Genomic DNA, 17,830 nt, shown 5'->3' with positions numbered 1-17,830 from the left:
ATGACAACATCTTACTACAAATAATTTAAAAAAAAAAACTTCTTTTTTCTGATGTAATATAATTTGGTTCGTACGTAGATTAAATTTAATTTAACTTACTTGTGAGATAGTAAGATTGAAGAAGAAAGCAGTTTCAGTATAAAATAGCAAAGTAGTTGAAAATTCTAAGCTAGATATTACAAGAGTTTGACTAATGTTTTAAAATATTTAGACATAAATGTAACACAAGTAAAAGTAAAAATTATTATAGAAGGATAAATTTGTATACTTTTGAGAGAGAAAAAATAATAAAAATAAAAAAAATTTGAAGATTGGAATATATCATTTCTCTTTCCAAAGTCTCCGATGACCAGAACGCCGGAACCAGCAATTTGCCACGAACCTATATAAACAAAATTCCAAAATCATTTCACATTCATATATCTTTCCTTCAATACCAACAGCCCACACAAACACGTTTTCTTGCTTTAATTGTTTCATTTTCTAACGTTTCTGATCTGTCTTCTGCACTCTCTGCTGAGGTTTTCGTTGGATCCACACAATCACACACTAAGGTATCTCTCTCTCATTCTATTCTTATTTTCAGGGCAATGGGACACAGCAAACTAAACTGTTGTCTCAAAAGTTTTCTATGTTGTCTGATTTTGTTTAGGGGGAATTTAGGAGGCTCAAAAGTCTTAACTTTACTGCTGATTTGTTGAATCCTGTTACTGTAACTTCAGAAAATGTGTTTTCTTAAATCACTATATACCCTTTCTACTGTGTTTCAGAACAAGTTTTTCTACAGATCTGCCTAAACCAGATAAAGAAAAAACAAGTTGTAGGATATTCATTTTGTATCTATTCTTCAACAATATTATTATAATAGAAAATTATATTTTATTCTGCAGCTACCGAATCCCACTAAATCAGTACTAAGTAAACCTGCTATCTTTCTTTTTCTTTTTCTTCAACCACTGTTACCATCTTCTTTAATCATACGCAGTACAACTCTCTTTTGTTGTTACATGTTAGCACAGTTTAAGAAGGTATGTTTATCTGTCAATTTTAGTTTTACATATATTCTTTCGAACAGAACTGTAGTCGAGTTGTGTTTATGGTCGTGCTTCATGAATTTGTGGGGTATTTTGCTTCTGTCATTAAAAAAATTTTAAAATTAAATCTCTTAATTATTTTAGTGCTGTTAGAGATTTAGTAATAATAGTAATAAGAAGTTGAAATTGGAACTACTCTTGTTTTAGGAGAAATAAAATCTTTGTAGGGTCGGTTTTGCCTGGCACCAATCTGGTTTAAACCCATGTGATGATATGATTTGAATCACTATCAGCATCTTGGCTGTGTCTGTCATTTGTCAAGCTATTTAATTCTATACGGAAAAAGGGTGTTTTCATGTTTGGGTTGAGATACTTAAACAAGTAATCTAACACTACACTCTTTCATGATTTTCAATGTATTTCTTTAATAAAGTTGTTTATTACCTTTGACCAACAATATTCAGGAACTCGTTTTGGCTCATCTTGCTCAATTGTAATAAAAATAATCAAAATTTTGAATATCAGTGATATAGCATTTTTTTGAATTTTCTTCTGTTTAAATTTTACTGGAAATAATTTTATTATTATTATTATTATTATTATTATTGATTTTAGTGAATTGACCTGCAAACTTGTCAAGCCAATGCACTCGATGCATTTTGTTTTTATCCTTGAAGAGAGTGGACTTGTCAATCAATCACCAATGTTCATTTTTTATGCCTTAGTCATCTTCGTTTGAGTTTATGCAGATAACATGTAATGCTCTTGGTCTTTGGCCAACCTTCTTTTATTTTTCTGTATTTTTTTTTCTCTTTCACATGAATGTCTATCTCCTGCATTCCTCAACCTCACTTTTTCTGCATTTCTCATTTTTTCAACCTAACTCGTGCGTGATAGTAGAAATTGGGTGGTTCGTTAATGACCCGATAGCGGGTGGAATAGAAGAATAGAATGCCCACTTAGAACTCGCTAGGATAGGCTCTAACCATGGCTCTGATACCATATTAGAAGGTGAGTTTTTAAGCCTAACTCAACCCCACGAAACCGGCTTGTAGGGTGAGGTTTACATCTCACTTATATATTATAATTTGGCCTTATCTCTAGTCGACGTGGGACTTCCAACAAAAGCACTTTATTGGTGAGGAGATAGCAGAATATATATATTAATTGAATTTAGAGTAAATTAATTTTTACTTTATAATCTTTCGGCTTTAATTCTTCACCTTTGTTTAACAAGTCTGGTTTATTGATTACATGAAGTATGAAGTTTATTTCTTTTCTATTTTCACGTTCCAAGCTAACATTCACTCTGCAATCACCCATTTTTCTTTTGTAGCAGGAAATTTTGTCCATTGCAAAACCTTGGTTACCTTAAGATCATATAAGGAATACTCCACACATTCTCCATTTTTAATCAAGAAAAATCAGAAATGTTTCCTGAAACAGTAGCTATTCCTGCAATACTCCTTGTGGTATTCATATTTGTGGTATCAGTTGCTGTGTTGAAAGCAAAACAAGGCCAAGATAATGAAAAACATCCACCTGGTCCCAAGCCCCTGCCAATTATTGGTCATCTCCACATGCTAGGGAAATTACCACACCGCACCCTTCAATCCCTTGCAGCAGAATATGGACCTATAATGTCCTTAAAGCTAGGACAGGTTCCAACCATTGTGATATCTTCACCAGAAATAGCTGAACTATTCCTCAAGACTCATGACATTACTTTTGCTTCCAGGCCTAAAAGCATCTCATCCCACTATATTTCCTATGGTGGTAAAGGCTTAGTTTTTTCTGAGTATGGCCCCTACTGGCGCAACATGAGGAAACTCTGCACAGTACAACTTCTGATTGCATCAAAAGTTGAGATGTTTTCTCCTTTGAGAAGTGAGCTGTTGGCAGAGTTTGTCTGCTTTCTGCAGAAGACAGCATCATCACATGAGGTTACGGATGTCAGTGATACTGTAGGGGATCTCATTGAGAATCTCACCTTTAAAATGATCTTTGGTCGCAGTAAGGACGATAGATTCGATGTAAAGAACCTTGTTCGTGAAGTACTGAACTTGGCAGGAACTTTCAATGTTGCAGATTATTTGCCTTGGCTACGCATGTTTGATCTTCAGGTATGAAATGCTGCTGCATGTTTTGTTAATGATCTTTCACAGTATAGATTTTATTGTGATTTTGTTGGTTTGATGGTTGAGTTATCATCTATGAATATCGAAAAACATTGGTTGAAAGAGATTAATCCCTTAAGTAGTGTCTTAAACAAGATTATCTTTGAACGACAGAATCTGTGCTGAACAAAAAATCATTCTAACAATATTTGATTTAATTTTCTGATGTGACTTTCAGGGGCTGGTAAAACGATTAAAGAAAGTGTGTAAATCATTTGACGTAGTAATGGAGCAGATTATCAAAGACCACGAACAGGATTCTGATAAAGAACAAAAGGGCCAAAAGGATTTTGTGGACATATTACTTGCACTTCTGCATCAACCCCTGGATCCTCAGGATGAACATGGTCCTGTGATTGAAAGAACACATATCAAGGCTATTGTGATGACTATGATTATTGCAGGAGTTGACACATCTGCCACAACGGTTGAGTGGGCCATGTCAGAACTCTTAAAGCATCCAAGGGTGATGAAAAAACTTCAAGCTGAGTTGGAAAGTGTGGTGGGGATGAATAGAAAAGTGGAGGAAACTGATATGGAAAAGTTGACTTATTTGGACTTAGTTGTGAAAGAGACACTAAGGTTGTACCCTGTTGCACCTTTGCTGGTACCTCGTGAGTGTAGAGAAGATGTTACTATAGATGGTTACTGCATAAAGAAAAAGACAAGGGTGATAGTGAATGCATGGGCTTTGGGGAGAGATTCTAAAGTTTGGTCAGATAATGCTGAGGAGTTTTGTCCCGAAAGATTTTCCAACAGCAATGTTGACATAAAAGGATTTGACTTTAGACTCATACCATTTGGTTCAGGTCGCAGAGGGTGCCCTGGGATTCATTTGGGTCTCACCACTGCTAAGATTGTTCTGGCTCAATTGGTTCATTGCTTCAATTGGGAGCTTCCTTTGGGCATGTCCCATGATGAATTGGACATGACTGAGAAATTTGGTCTTACAATGCCAAGAAGTAAGCATTTGCTAGCTGTGCCAACTTATCGCCTAGCAGATGAAGTTGGAAAGGAATAAATTATGCAGATTAGCCTAATTGCTAGATATTGTTTACATAAAATTAAATCAGGAAAATATGCTCTTTTCTTTTCTTTTTTGAAATAAGATAACAATCGGTTCTCACTTTGTATTTGTTTGCTGCAATTGGATGCACTGACTGCAATTGTGTTAATGCTATAGTACAAAACTGCATCATGAAAGTATACTTCTACTATTTTTCATCTATATTTTTTTGTTCGTTTGCCTGTTATATCACACCCCTTTTTCTCCTTTCTTACCAAAGTATACATTTAGTACATTTTTACTAATTAATTTTTCTACTTTATTTCTCATAGTTCTGTTTATTTCTTTTCTTTTTAACACAAAGTTTTACAATATTCCTGCACCAGTCTGTATACTCACTGGGTCAACCGACTGTGTCTCAAAGATTCATTGCATGGTTCAATAAAAAAACAGAAGACAAACTGAATGACCTGTCTGAAAGATGGACCACTTTGAACAACTCAAAAATAAGAAGACTATTTTGAACAAAACTAATAAATTAGAGTGTTCAGTTAAAAAAGATATCAATTATTAACCCAAGCAAAACAATAGCAAGTGGGGCTAAGTAATTTCTACGAGTTCTAAAATTGTGTAACTTTCAGTTTAACCGATTACCAATATGAAATGAGACAATTACTCGTTTCCCAATCATTTTAGTTACTAAACTTCATACTATTTGGTCTGCATGAACCTTCAAATTGGATTTTGTATGGTTTGTAAATTTTAATCTGTGAGATTTTGTGTCTATACATGCACGAAACATTCAGTATTCTAATATTCGAAATTGGAGCAGAAAACCAGCAGCGCAAAACAAATCATGGGAAAAAAAAACAGAATATACGAACTTGAAAGTAATTGCATAGAACAGAAATTCTGAGAAGTAATCTCTCCTGGCAAATGTTGAATGCAGAAAATGGAACGAAGCATGAGATTAAATTGACGTCACAAGATTTTTATTAAACACGTAGTTCATTAATTCTTATCATCAAAGATATGCAATTCTTAATTTATCCATCAGAGTCAGCACATTTGGTCAAATCTTCTGCTTCTGGGTGCATTCAGATTGATCTTATTGATAAAATATATATAAATTATACTGTTCTTGTCAAGGTTTGTGGTCTTTGCTAACCTTATAATGAGGTTAACTTTCTCTTAATCTGAAGCATTTTCTCTATAAAAACAATAAAGAAACTTTTAATTCTAAAACAGAAAAAACAGCCGAAAACATTCTTTTCATCTTCAAAGGACAGTCATTTTCTAGGGATATGTTTTGATATCTTCATCTTGAAAATGTTCTAACCAAATACAATACATGTACCAGGTCACTGCTAATTTTAGTTATCAATGCTTACTTTGGTTGTCAAATAGATTCGAATCAAATCCACTGAGGATTGTTCTTCGATCATCACAAAATACGTGATCTGATTTCATACGTCAAAAAATCTATAATCATCAAGAAAAACAATCAGAATTATCTGAAGTAGAATCGTCCCAAATCACAAAGAGACACTGATCCTCTTCACTACTTCTTCAACAGTTACATTAACATATTATCAGTTCTTAAACTATACATACATACCAACAAATCAAACATATGCTTCGGTCAAAGTTTGAAAGATTGATTTATAATCTAGGAATCGGTAATAGACACTATCAATTGATTTTGAAGTGTACTTTTAATTTTTTGTTGGGTTTTTCAAAATCAGGTTAAAATACTAACTAATTTAATTTCTTATAAAGTTTCAAAATTTTGAATAACCCAACTTGAATCAATCCATGGAGGAAGAAGATATAAATACAGGTCACAACCGATTCCTTTTGCCATCTCCAAAGCTTCAGACACATCAACAATAAACCAAACAGCAACATGTTCCATCTAACACTACTCATTCTCCTAGCCACCCTAGTCTCATTAATCTACATCCTACGCACCACCGCGTCACGACGGAGACAGCCACCGCCTCCTCCGGGGCCGCCGCGGTTACCGATAATCGGAAACCTCCACATGATGGTAGGAGGAAGAGAAACACTCCTACATCGTTCGCTCCAATCCCTATCCCAACGTTACGGTCCTATAATGTCGTTACAACTGGGAACCGTTCCGACCGTTGTGGTCTCGTCTCCGGAGGCCGCGGAACTGTTCCTCAAAACCCACGACGCTGTGTTCGCGAACAGGCCCAAGTTCGAAGCGGCCCAATACACGTACGGCCCAGAGAGCGTGGCGTTTGCAGAGTACGGCGCGTACTGGCGCGGCGTGAGGAAGGTGTGCACCACGCACCTGCTGAGCGCGTCGAAGGTGGAGCGGTTTGCGCCTTTGAGAAAGAGGGAGATTGGGGCGATGGTGGAGTGGTTGAGGGAAGCAGCGGCGGCGCGTGAGGTTGTGAACCTCAGTGAGCGAGTGGGGGAAGTTTTGATTGACATGGCATGTAAGATGGTGCTGGGAAGGAACAAGGATCATAGATTTGACTTGAAAGGGATTCTTTTGGAGACCATGAGTGTTTCAGGAGCTTTCAATTTGGCAGATTATTTGCCTTGGTTTCGACCCTTTGATCTTCAGGTTTGTATATAAGAAGTTGCTGATATAAAGACACCAACTTTACATTCGGATGATTAATTTTGTTTCTTGATTAACAGGGATTGACACAACGATCAAAGAAAATCAGTAAAGCGCTTGATGAAATGTTGGAGGAGATTATCGAAGAACACGAAGGGGTTCCTAAAGCAGAAGGGCACCTTAACGATTTCATTGACACACTACTTTCGTTGAAAGACCAACCAATGCATCGACATGTTGAAGATGCACCTGTGATCGATAAGAGAAGCATAAAGGGTATTGTGTTCGACATGGTAATTGGTGCATCAGAAACTTCGAGCAACGTGATTGAATGGGCCATTTCAGAACTGGTGCGACATCCAAGAGTGATGGAAAGTGTTCAAGACGAGCTGAAAGATGTGGTTGGAATGAAGAAGATGGTGGAGGAGATTGATTTGGCAAAACTAAGTTATCTGGATATGGTTGTGAAGGAGACCCTAAGGCTTCACCCTGCTGTGCCCTTACTAGCACCTCATGAATCAATGGAGGATATAGTGATAGAAGGCTATTACATCAAGAAGAAGTCACGAATAATAATAAATGCATGGGCCATAGGGAGAAACCCTACAGTGTGGTCGGAAAATGCTGATGTGTTTTACCCTGAAAGATTTGTCGACAGCAACATAGATTTTAAGGGACAAGACTTTGAACTTATACCGTTTGGGTCTGGTCGGAGAAGCTGCCCAGGAATGGTGATGGGTTTGAGCATAGTTAAATTGGTTATAGCACAGTTGGTGCACTGCTTCAACTGGGAGTTACCTGATGGCATTGCTAACCATGAATTAGATATGAACGAGAAATCAGGCTTATCAATGCCACGAGCAACACCTTTGCTTCTCATTCCAACTTATCGTCTACTTTATCAAACTTTTGTGAATTAATTTAAGAAAAATGAAAATTTTACATGCATTTATTTTATAGTATCATTTTTTATTTTTGCTTTCTTTTTTTAAATATAAAGTTCATTTTTTATAATATTTTATTTTTAATATATGCTCAATGAATATAAATATATATCATTTTACCGTTAGTCTTAGTTTAGACTTCAAACAGAGTGAAAGATCACATTTTCCTTTGGAACACATAAAACATAGCTTAGACTTCACACACAGTGAAAAATCACCTTTGGAACACATAAAACATGGCTTTTGTTGCAACCATTCACCACCTCCAAATAACTACAAACAACAAAACATAATATTTGAAAAATATAACCAATTAAAATCAAAGAAATAACATCCAAATAAAGACAACATGCACCTAGATTTTATCCACATCTACATCCACTCGAAAGATACCGTATTATATATATAAATATAATTAATTTTGTCTTGCAAATAACTAAAAGTAGATATAATAATTGATATATGGTCAAATTAACAATATTATTTAGAATCAATAATAACAATTGAAAATTCAACATTCTAAGTTTTCACGTAATTTTCCTTTACCCCAACTACACCTTAATTAGTTTTATAGAACTTCTCTTACGACTCCTCTGTTTTGTAATTCTTAATCTACTCTGAAAATTACTTTTTTACTTAATTATCCTCCTTTATATTGCTTTATAATAATGTATGCAGAATTACACAATTCCCTTTTGTAAAAGATAAACGCAAAAAGTCATTTAAAAAAACATAATTAAATGTCTAACAAATAAATAATAACATTGACACGTTCACACAGAGACTTTAGAGTACTAGTCCTTAATGATACCAAATTTTGCTTAATCATTTTAGTGACAAAATTTGTTGGATTTTCTTCAATTCGATTCTTCCTAACTTCTACAATTTTTTTCAGATAATGTCTTTAATATATCACAATCTAATATTACTGTTTTCTTCTTTCAAATAAATGTTATTTTTACACCTCTTTGATTATCACGAAGTACATTGATAATTTTATTGAATAACTCTTATGTCAATCTTTGAGCTTATTCATTATATGCAGCCTTAACTTAAACTAATATATGTACCTAAACAGCTTGATAAGAGATAAACTAATTTATATTAATGGCTAGATTTATAAAGGGTAATGGAATTTCTTTGCATTTTGAAAAGGTGATCACAGACATATATCTATATATATAATGCAACTCTGTGGAGCTTTTCCAGTGGCTATATATATGCAAGATAATGCAGTGAACTTGGAAAAAGTTACATGGTTTCCAATCTCTTTATCTGATACATAAATATATTCTGTGTCTGTTATATCTGCTTCAAAATGTCCGAGGTTGAAGGTAAGATAGCACAACAACGAAACAGCAATGCTCCACCAACTGGGAAATGGACAACTGGTTTATACGATTGCTTTGACGACAAAGGAAATTGTAAGTTCTCTATTCACACCATGTCTTTTATTGCTATGTCTTTTATATTAACATTCTCCCGTTTGTTTTCATCAAGGTTGTTTTACGTGGGTCTCTCCTCATGACGCCTTTGGTAGTAATGCGGAAATTATAGATCAAGGAAGAACATGTGAGTAAACTGAAATCTTTAAATGGTTCTACTTGGAAGTTACTTCATAGTCAAAAGAATATTTTACTTAGTTTCCTAATATGTGTTGAAAATATTAATCGCAGCTGCTATACGTGCACGTTTGATATTTTTTGGGCTTGGCCTTTTGGGATTGGGATGCTTATATTCATACAAATTCAGAATCAAGCTAAGATCTCTCTACAACTTACCTGAAGAACCATGCTCAGATTGTTGCGTTCACTCTTGTTGTTTACTTTGTGCTATCTGCCAAGAGCACAGAGAACTTAAAAACCGTGGAATTTACCCCTCAACAGGTATATATAATTACTCAATCAACAACATACGCACACAATATGCTTTTTATTATTTATAATACTTGTGGTCTAGCTTTAGGAAAAAAAATATGAAAATGGATAGATTTTGAATTAATTACAAATTGTCATGCATGCACCAAAATGGACTTTATAATATGTTAATAACTTTTGAATAATGATACCATGACACACTTTTACATTCATTTAACACAGATTATAAGAGTAAAATAGTTATAAAAATGTAAACGTTTGTATTATTTCAAGAAAGAAGAGAATAAAATGTAGATAAGAGTAATGTCAAATGAATGTAAAATATTTAAGTGTGTCAAAAAATCTTTAATCTAACTTTTTATAACAACTTTTTGATACGTGTCACTGTTTGGTGATATGTTTGAATTTATTTTTTAAAAAATATTTGATACTGAAAAGTTATTAAGTGAGTGATGTACAAAAGTTATTAAAAAAACATTTTCCTGTCAAAATATAATCGTGTACACAAACACCATTTTAACTTTCAGAAATTCATGACAATATCATGCGGGTAGCTCGCAATTTCAGGAACTTTGTGTACAAACAACTTAACCTATAACTCAAGGGGAAAAAAAAAACATTTTGAGAGAGATTTTTTTAAAACATTTAACACAGGTATAATTCGCAATTAATTCATTCTCATCATTTTTGCTTAAAAGTGTACTAGAAGTGTAAAAAAACCCACACATATGTGTTTTCTGGAGAAGGTCCTCTAATTAGTTGCATATGTATTTTTCTAGGTTGGAAGGCAAACGAGGAAAGAATGAAAAAAGCTAACCTGGAAGCTCCACGTGTTGCATCAGCCATGACTCGTTAGATATTGATCTCCTCAACTCTACCTTTCATGGACCTTACTTCTTTCTGCTTTTTTTCTTTCTCTCAATCATCTGTTTCTGCTTTTCCTTCAAAGTACTGTAGTTGGCTTTCTACTGTCTGAAGTGTTTCCTTCATTTTGTGTTGTGTTTATTGTTTCTTGTCTTGTGGGTAAAATTAAAAGAATGATATTATTAAACACTTATCTTTCGTGTAAAATTGTCTTGGCAATTCTTTTCTTCTTTTTCCATTTCTCAACGCAACAAATCAATGGTTTTACTCTTCAAAATTAGAAATAAATCCTAATTTTTTTATTTTGTAAAAAAAGTTTAATTTCTCAAATTCATTTTTAAAGGCTGGAAACAGTTTTGAAAAAATATTATAATCCTCAAATATTTTACGTATTACTAAAATAGCATTTTTAATTTTTTTAAGTTCACCTCAAACGTTAGGAATTCAAGATTTAACTATTAAGTCATAAAAGTTTGTCCTAAAATAAATAAACAGACAAATTAACAAATAACAAAAATTGAGCAGTGCGGGGGCCCAAAGCCCAGAGTACCGACTCGGCCCAACGATTACAAGGAAGAACCTGTCTCCTTCAAAACTGCACCTGTAGATGTAAAATTACTCGTGATAATGAAAAAAATTGATAACAATGGTACAAATTATGAACCCAGCTAAATCTCTGGTTATTGACAAAATAAAACATGAATAAAAGGTATTAAGCTAAGCTAATATTACTTAATTTAATTAACTTTGCAACACATTCAGATCCGTTTTTCTCATCCCACGTTACCGCGCATAAAAGTTTTTCGATTAGACGAATACAAAACCCGAAACCGAGACACCAAAAAGAAAAGAAGAAAGTACAGCACAATTTCTTCAACCAATTCAGACACTGCACCGCAAAATGGAGGCTCCTTTAGGTGGATCCGGATCCGAACCCGAGAGGGACAAATCCACCGCTTCTCCATCCTCTTCTCCGATCTCCGTCGTCTCCGCCTTCTGGAAAGTTATCATCGAAACTTCACTTCCACGTTTCTCTCTTTCCAGTTTGCCATTAATATTGATAGCTTTCTTCTTAGTGTGTGTTTCTCTGCGCGGCAATTGACTTGGTTATCTCTCATCTATGATGCGTTGCCGCATTGTTTCAATTACTATTGTTTCGGGACTTTGTTTTTCTTCTTTTCAGATTTTGAGTTGGAGAAGGAGAAAACTGTTAGCTATGTTTAGATTTTGTATACAATACAGACTATTCAGTGTTGTTTTTGTCATCCTCTGTCTTCTCTTTTCTCTGTCACCCGTATATGGTATCAGAGCATAGTATGTTTCTTAAACCAGTATGATAGCACTGCAACTGATTACTCATCCAAGGCAGAAAGTAAGGAAGGATCAAACGACTACGTAGGTTGAAACAATGTCACCATTTCTAAGGTGAGAGGATTTTTATTCCCTTGAATTGGTTTAATTACCTCATTAATACTATTCAAATTTAGTATTTCATCTCATTTATTTTTTGAATGCTAGGAAGAAGAAGCAGAAACGGTAGACCAGACAGAGCAATCAAAAGCAGGAAAAGGTCCTGTCAAGAGTAAGAATGCAAAGTCACCAAGCCCCATAGGTGTTCATGCAAGTTGAATTAAAAAGAAGAAAGATGGAAAAGGTGAAGAGGTAGCATCCTCTTATCAAGTTTTGTTACTCCTGTTGCATGTTATGTAAACTTCCCTGAAACTGCTTAGGAAGTTGGGGTTGGAGTATGTAGATCTGTATTTGATTCATTGACCAGTGAGGTTGAAACCTGAAGCCACAGGGCCAGCTGATATATTAAAGGAGAATGTGATCCCCTCCTTTGACAATGTCTTCAGTTCAATCAAACTATTTTTTCTTTCAATACAATTTTTAACATTACCATTGATTTTGTCCACCTACCTAATATTAAGTTTCAGAATTGTTGATATGATTTAAAATGTTAACAAGTCCTAACTACTGTATTCTAAATGAATTAGTCTTATTGTAGAGAACTTTATTATATATATATATATATATATATATATATATATATATATGTGTGTGTGTGTGTGTGTGTGTATGTGTTAATTTATTTGTTTTATACAGGGAAAACATATTCATTATTTATTTATCAATAAAAAATAATTCAATATTTAATGTCAATGATAAAAAAGTATAAGTCAATATGTCTGAAACAAATACTAGATATTAGTTGCAATATAAATCACCTCAAACATTTGCAAAATTTCAAGTATCTTCTATATAATACAAAATAAAAGTTCATATGGAAAGGTAAAAATGGATGAAAAAACATTGTATGTAAAATATACTTAAAAGGACGTTTTATTTTCTTAATTCTAATTTTAATTATTTAAATACATTTTATCAAGACTAGTCTTTTATATCTAAAAGTATAATTTTAATCTTTTAACATATTTTACTTACACAATCTCTATTGCAAAAAATATTACACAAAATCCTCGTTGTTGTTAATGTTTTCAAAATATAAAAATATTTTTTTATTTTATAATTTAAAGTTTCATATTTGATGTTATATTCTAAGGAGGTCTTATAATTACCCATATATTTTATTTTAGAAATTAAAATAATACCATTATGACATTCAAATATTTCAGTTAAAGTGATTAAAAAATTGGACAGCTAGAATCGAATGTTGTAATGCTTCAGATTTAATTGATCCTAATTAAATAAGAAGGACTTTAACCACAACCAGACCAAGAAAAATATTTTCAAATTGATAAAAATAAAACAGAGTAATACTTTGAATAAAAACAATAAAAAATTCTAAGACAACAATTACAGCGACATTTTTCTAAGGTGGTTATTTCTTGGTGCTTGGAAGGAACCTTCTTCTGAGTAAACAGAGTACTGAACACGTTTTCTGCTGCTAAGATAAGAGTAACTACCGATTGACCAAATCCTGTCTGATATCTATGACAGAGTAGACTAAAGACTGCTTGGTATAGCTACACACATTCTTCATTCATCTCTTCCCTCTCTCTTCATCTTCTTCTTCTTCTGCTGCTGCTGCTGCAGAGATGGAAGATGATCATTTTCCTCAGATCAAAGGTGTTGTTATAATCTCCCTTCCACCCCCAGATAACCCTTCTTTGGGAAAAACCATCACTGCTTTTACTTTCTCTGACCCTTCTTCTCTTCAACCCTCAATTCTTCAACAACCAGGCCAAAACCAAACAAACCTCAATGATCACAACAATACTGATCCTTCCCTTCACTCCAACCCATCTAATACTCAGCTTAGTTTTTCACTCAGAAGACTCTTCCACGCCACCCCAGTGAAGCTTTTCTCCTTCTTTGGTGTTCTTCTTTTTGCTCTCTTTCTCTATGGTTCTGTTTCTTCAACCACCACTCTGGAACTGAGTGGCCCTAAGAATGATGGTGATGATGATGGCAAGCCCGGATCATATTTGTTCCCTCTGTATCCTAAATTTGGTGTTTTGGGGCAGAAGAACATGAAGCTCCAACTGGGGAAGCTTGTTCATAAAGAAAAGATTTTGACACAAACAAAAAATAGGGTTGGTTCTGAGGTTGTGGCCGTTGACTCTTCTTCGGTTTTTCCTGTCAGTGGCAATGTTTTTCCGGACGGGTATGATCAAAATCGTTGCTTTTCCTGATTTCACTGTTGGGTTTACGAAGAACAACAAAAGTAAAATTGAAGAATTTAAAAGTTTCTTTTTTACTTAATGATTGAATAATTAATATAGAAGCTTGCTTCAGCTTTAATTGCAACTGCATCAGCAACACTGTTTCTGTAATTACACTACTACTGTTATGAAATTCAGAAAGAAAGAAAAATGGTTTTTAGCCATTAATTTATTTAATACCCATTATTATAGTAATACATTTCCTTTTGTCCTTTTGCATATTCATTACCAACTGTATTCAGAATGCAAGAGCTCGTTAAAGGACGAGATTAAACGAGAGGTATAGGTCAAATTCGGAGAGAAGAAATGTATTATTATACGTCGTGTATGTGCGTATTTGGTGAAAGGCAAATACAAAGCTGGTGTAAAGATACATGTTATCAAATGTACATAGGGCAGATTGGATGCTTTTAGGTAGAAGAGATCAAATATAGATGTATATTTTTGTCATTGTTAAAATTGGTAGGGGTCTCAGTGTTTGATATTTATCTGCCCTTTTGTCTTGTGGACCTTATTATAATGGCACATCCGAGCTATTTCTATGCATTAATAATATTTAGTTAGCTTATAAAAAAGAATAGGGCAATTGTATGATAAGCTATAGGAACTAGTGATGTTTGGTAACTCCTTCTTTGATGTGATGACTTAGCACCATGTTCTTCCTTGCAGATTGTATTTCACTATTTTACGTGTTGGAAATCCTCCAAGAAGTTATTTTCTTGATGTGGATACAGGGAGTGACTTAACCTGGATGCAGTGTGATGCTCCTTGCAGAAGTTGTGGAAAGGTATACTTTGTTATTAATCAAATATCAATACACCTCAGGTAGATGTGTGAAATATTTATATAGCACATGTTGCCATTTTTTATGTATGTTGTCAAAGTGAGCTGATAAGGTAGAAAATGTCTCTCAACAACAGGAACTATAGAGCATAGATATAACTTAAATAGTAGATGTTTATGAAATTTTGCCTTGGTGGATTTTTGCGATTGGAAAACTGTATTTACTTGAAGTATAAAATTAATTCAGGGAGCTCATGCCCTCTACAAGCCCACAAGATCCAATGTAGTATCAACCATGGACTCTCTCTGCTTGGATGTTCAGAAAAATCAGAAGAATGGACATCACGAAAGTTTGCAACAGTGTGACTATGAAATTGAATATGCAGATAGGAGTTTTTCCTTGGGAGTTCTTATTAGAGACGATCTTCATCTTGTATCTAAAAATGGATCCAAAATCAAGCTAAATTTTGTTTTTGGGTATGAATCTCTTCTTTCTTTTTGCAGCTCTACCTTTTTCTTTTGGCAATAATGTATTGTAAGAAATTTATGATCCATTCAATGCTATACTTTTGTATTAAGGTGTGGATATGATCAAGAAGGCTTACTTTTGAACACATTGGCAAAGACAGATGGAATCATGGGACTGAGCAGGGCAAAAGTGAGCCTACCTAACCAGTTAGCAAGTAAAGGGCTTATTAAGAATGTGGTTGGTCATTGCTTGAGCAATGATGAAGTTGGTGGAGGTTACATGTTTTTGGGTGATGATTTCTTGCCATATTGGGGTATGACTTGGGTACCAATGGCCTATACCCTTACTACGTGAGTATGATTTCTTAATTAAGAATTCCCATTTAATTATGAAGTGAGTTTGATTTTCTTTTGTGAAACTGTGTTTTCATTTGAAAATGTTTTTATGTATTGTGAAACTGTGTTTTTCCTGATGCTGAGTACTATTCTGATGTTTGTTCTGATTCTTCTCATGTGGAATGCACTCTAATCTATAGGGATTTATACCAAACTGAGATTTTTGGAATAAATTATGGAAATCGGCAACTCGGTTTTGATGGCCAAAGCAAAGTAGGAAAGGTGGTTTTTGACAGTGGCAGTTCTTATACATATTTCCCAAAAGAAGCATACTTGGATCTTGTTGCTTCTGTGAGTTTTTACATTTATCAATCTGCAACCATTTTGTACATTTTTCTTGAGTCTGTTCTTGAACACCACAAATTCATTATTTATACCTATCGGTGCAGCTTAATGAAGTTTCTGGCTTGAAACTCGTTCAAGATGATTCAGATACTACTTTACCCATTTGCTGGCAAGCAAATTTCCCAATCAAGTAAGATAAATTACTCAAGGTGCAATTATTTTTTGCATTTGTAGTGTTGGTTTTATAATAACTAAAGTAACTTAATTTGTAAAGCAGTAATTACACAAGGTGAAATGACACTATTTTGTTCTAAAATCCATGTTACATGAATGCAGATCTGTCAAAGATGTCAAGGATTACTTCAAGACCTTATCTCTTCGGTTTGGAAACAAGTGGTGGATTTTGTCCACAATTTTTCAGATACCTCCAGAGGGTTACTTGATCATTAGTGTAATCATATATTTCTATTACAACTTTTGTTCCAACTGATTTTGTTACTGTCATTCATTCTAAAAAAACTACCTTTTTGCTGCAGAACAAAGGGAATGTGTGCTTGGGTATCCTTGATGGTAGTGATGTAAACGATGGATCCTCAATTATTCTTGGAGGTACTCTCATCCTTATGAAAACCTGAAAGCTTACAAATAATTTCTATTTTTTGTGTTCTTTTTACCTTATAGTGGTATAAGTGTCAATGATTGGATTGCAAATACAGGGTTATTTTCCTTCCTATGTAGATCCTTCACATATTCTTGGTTTGGATTCATACCAATGTTTTAGAAAACAGTAACTGATTTTTTCTGCAATTTCAAGTCTCTCTGCAACTGCACTGCAGGGATAGATGATAAATCCATCCTCATTCATTTCTGAAATTTTTGTATGATCATTTCTTGTTATCTCCAATTTATCTTACACTACTTCACTTAGCCTATAATGTTTGTATATTTGTGTTTAATGTGTTTGATGATGAATAACTCAACTGGGGTGATTTTTGCAGACATTTCATTCAGAGGATACTTAGTTGTGTACGATAATGCAAAGCAGAAAATTGGTTGGAAGCGAGCAGACTGTGACATGTCAAGCAGAAGATTGAGAAAGAAAAACAGTTTTATCCCTGATACCATGCTATAATTTACTCTGAGGAAAACAATATAACTTGTATTATTTAGATCCTTTCATGCTAAAATCTAAGATGGCATCCACGAATAAAACAGCCAATGTAGAGTTACACACAAAATATAGGAACTTAGAATAGTAATGGATATAATAGGTTATTTTATACTCCAGTCTCTATTTCACTATGAAAAATGTCACCTTCAAAATTGGTGTTCTTGATGGTTTTGACTGGATTTCATTTAATAATACTGTTTGAAAGGAAGTACTGGAGAAAGTGTACTTAGTTCTTTTATATAAACTATTATATCCTCCCTTTTTTTCTAAATATAAGATTCATATAACTAATTTGTAAGATTTTTTTTTTGGGTTAAATATGTTTTTAGTCCCTAAACTATTGGCCGTTTCTGGTTTTCGTCCCTGTTTCAAAGTAAGGTACAATTTGGTCCTCATTCTTTTCGAAAACGTTCGTTTTAGTCCTCGAAAACTAAACACTGTTTAAAAATTTGGTCCTCATTTAGCAACAAATGAGGACTAAAACCAAAATTCCGAGGACTTAAACGAACGTTTCGAAAAGAATGAGGACCAAATTATACCTTACTT

At 34.0% G+C, this 17,830-nt stretch overlaps 4 protein-coding genes across 5 annotated transcripts; all 4 read left to right on the top strand.

Annotated features, from left to right (window-relative positions):
- The first annotated feature begins 328 nt into the window (after positions 1–328).
- LOC124828887 (cytochrome P450 CYP736A12-like) lies at positions 329–4,448 on the top strand. 2 transcript variants are annotated; one of them, XM_088113505.1, is made up of 3 exons: positions 329–554; positions 2,374–3,157; positions 3,390–4,448. In XM_088113505.1, the coding sequence occupies exons 2-3, from the start codon at positions 2,465–2,467 to the stop codon at positions 4,230–4,232; spliced, it is 1,536 nt and encodes a 511-aa protein (XP_087969631.1). In that variant the 5' UTR covers positions 329–554; positions 2,374–2,464; the 3' UTR covers positions 4,233–4,448. The 2 variants fall into 2 exon arrangements, with proteins under 2 accessions (XP_087969631.1, XP_087969630.1); XM_088113504.1 differs by having other exon boundaries at positions 2,371–3,157.
- Positions 4,449–5,674: 1,226 nt separating this feature from the next.
- On the top strand, positions 5,675–7,775 carry LOC124828890 (cytochrome P450 CYP736A12-like). Its single transcript, XM_047302287.2, has 2 exons — positions 5,675–6,813; positions 6,891–7,775. Exons 1-2 carry the CDS (start codon positions 6,124–6,126, stop codon positions 7,728–7,730), a joined length of 1,530 nt encoding a protein of 509 aa, XP_047158243.2. The 5' UTR covers positions 5,675–6,123; the 3' UTR covers positions 7,731–7,775.
- A 1,297-nt stretch (positions 7,776–9,072) lies between these two features.
- Positions 9,073–10,487, top strand: LOC124828889 (protein PLANT CADMIUM RESISTANCE 9-like). The gene is made up of 4 exons (XM_047302286.1): positions 9,073–9,178; positions 9,255–9,326; positions 9,431–9,640; positions 10,411–10,487. Exons 1-4 carry the CDS (start codon positions 9,073–9,075, stop codon positions 10,485–10,487), a joined length of 465 nt encoding a protein of 154 aa, XP_047158242.1.
- Positions 10,488–13,414: 2,927 nt separating this feature from the next.
- On the top strand, positions 13,415–17,492 carry LOC148199901 (Eukaryotic aspartyl protease family protein). Its single transcript, XM_088112349.1, has 9 exons — positions 13,415–14,123; positions 14,851–14,968; positions 15,212–15,441; positions 15,544–15,783; positions 15,969–16,119; positions 16,218–16,303; positions 16,450–16,564; positions 16,650–16,722; positions 17,112–17,492. The coding sequence occupies exons 1-9, from the start codon at positions 13,555–13,557 to the stop codon at positions 17,243–17,245; spliced, it is 1,716 nt and encodes a 571-aa protein (XP_087968475.1). The 5' UTR covers positions 13,415–13,554; the 3' UTR covers positions 17,246–17,492.
- Positions 17,493–17,830: the final 338 nt, after the last annotated feature.

This window comes from Vigna umbellata, chromosome 4, assembly GCF_029865625.1.
Source record: "Vigna umbellata cultivar VRB3 chromosome 4, Vumbellata_1.0, whole genome shotgun sequence".
NCBI classification, from domain to species: domain Eukaryota; kingdom Viridiplantae; phylum Streptophyta; class Magnoliopsida; order Fabales; family Fabaceae; genus Vigna; species Vigna umbellata.
The sequence above is the reverse complement of the archived record's forward strand: the minus strand, read 5'-3'. Positions and strand labels throughout refer to the sequence as shown.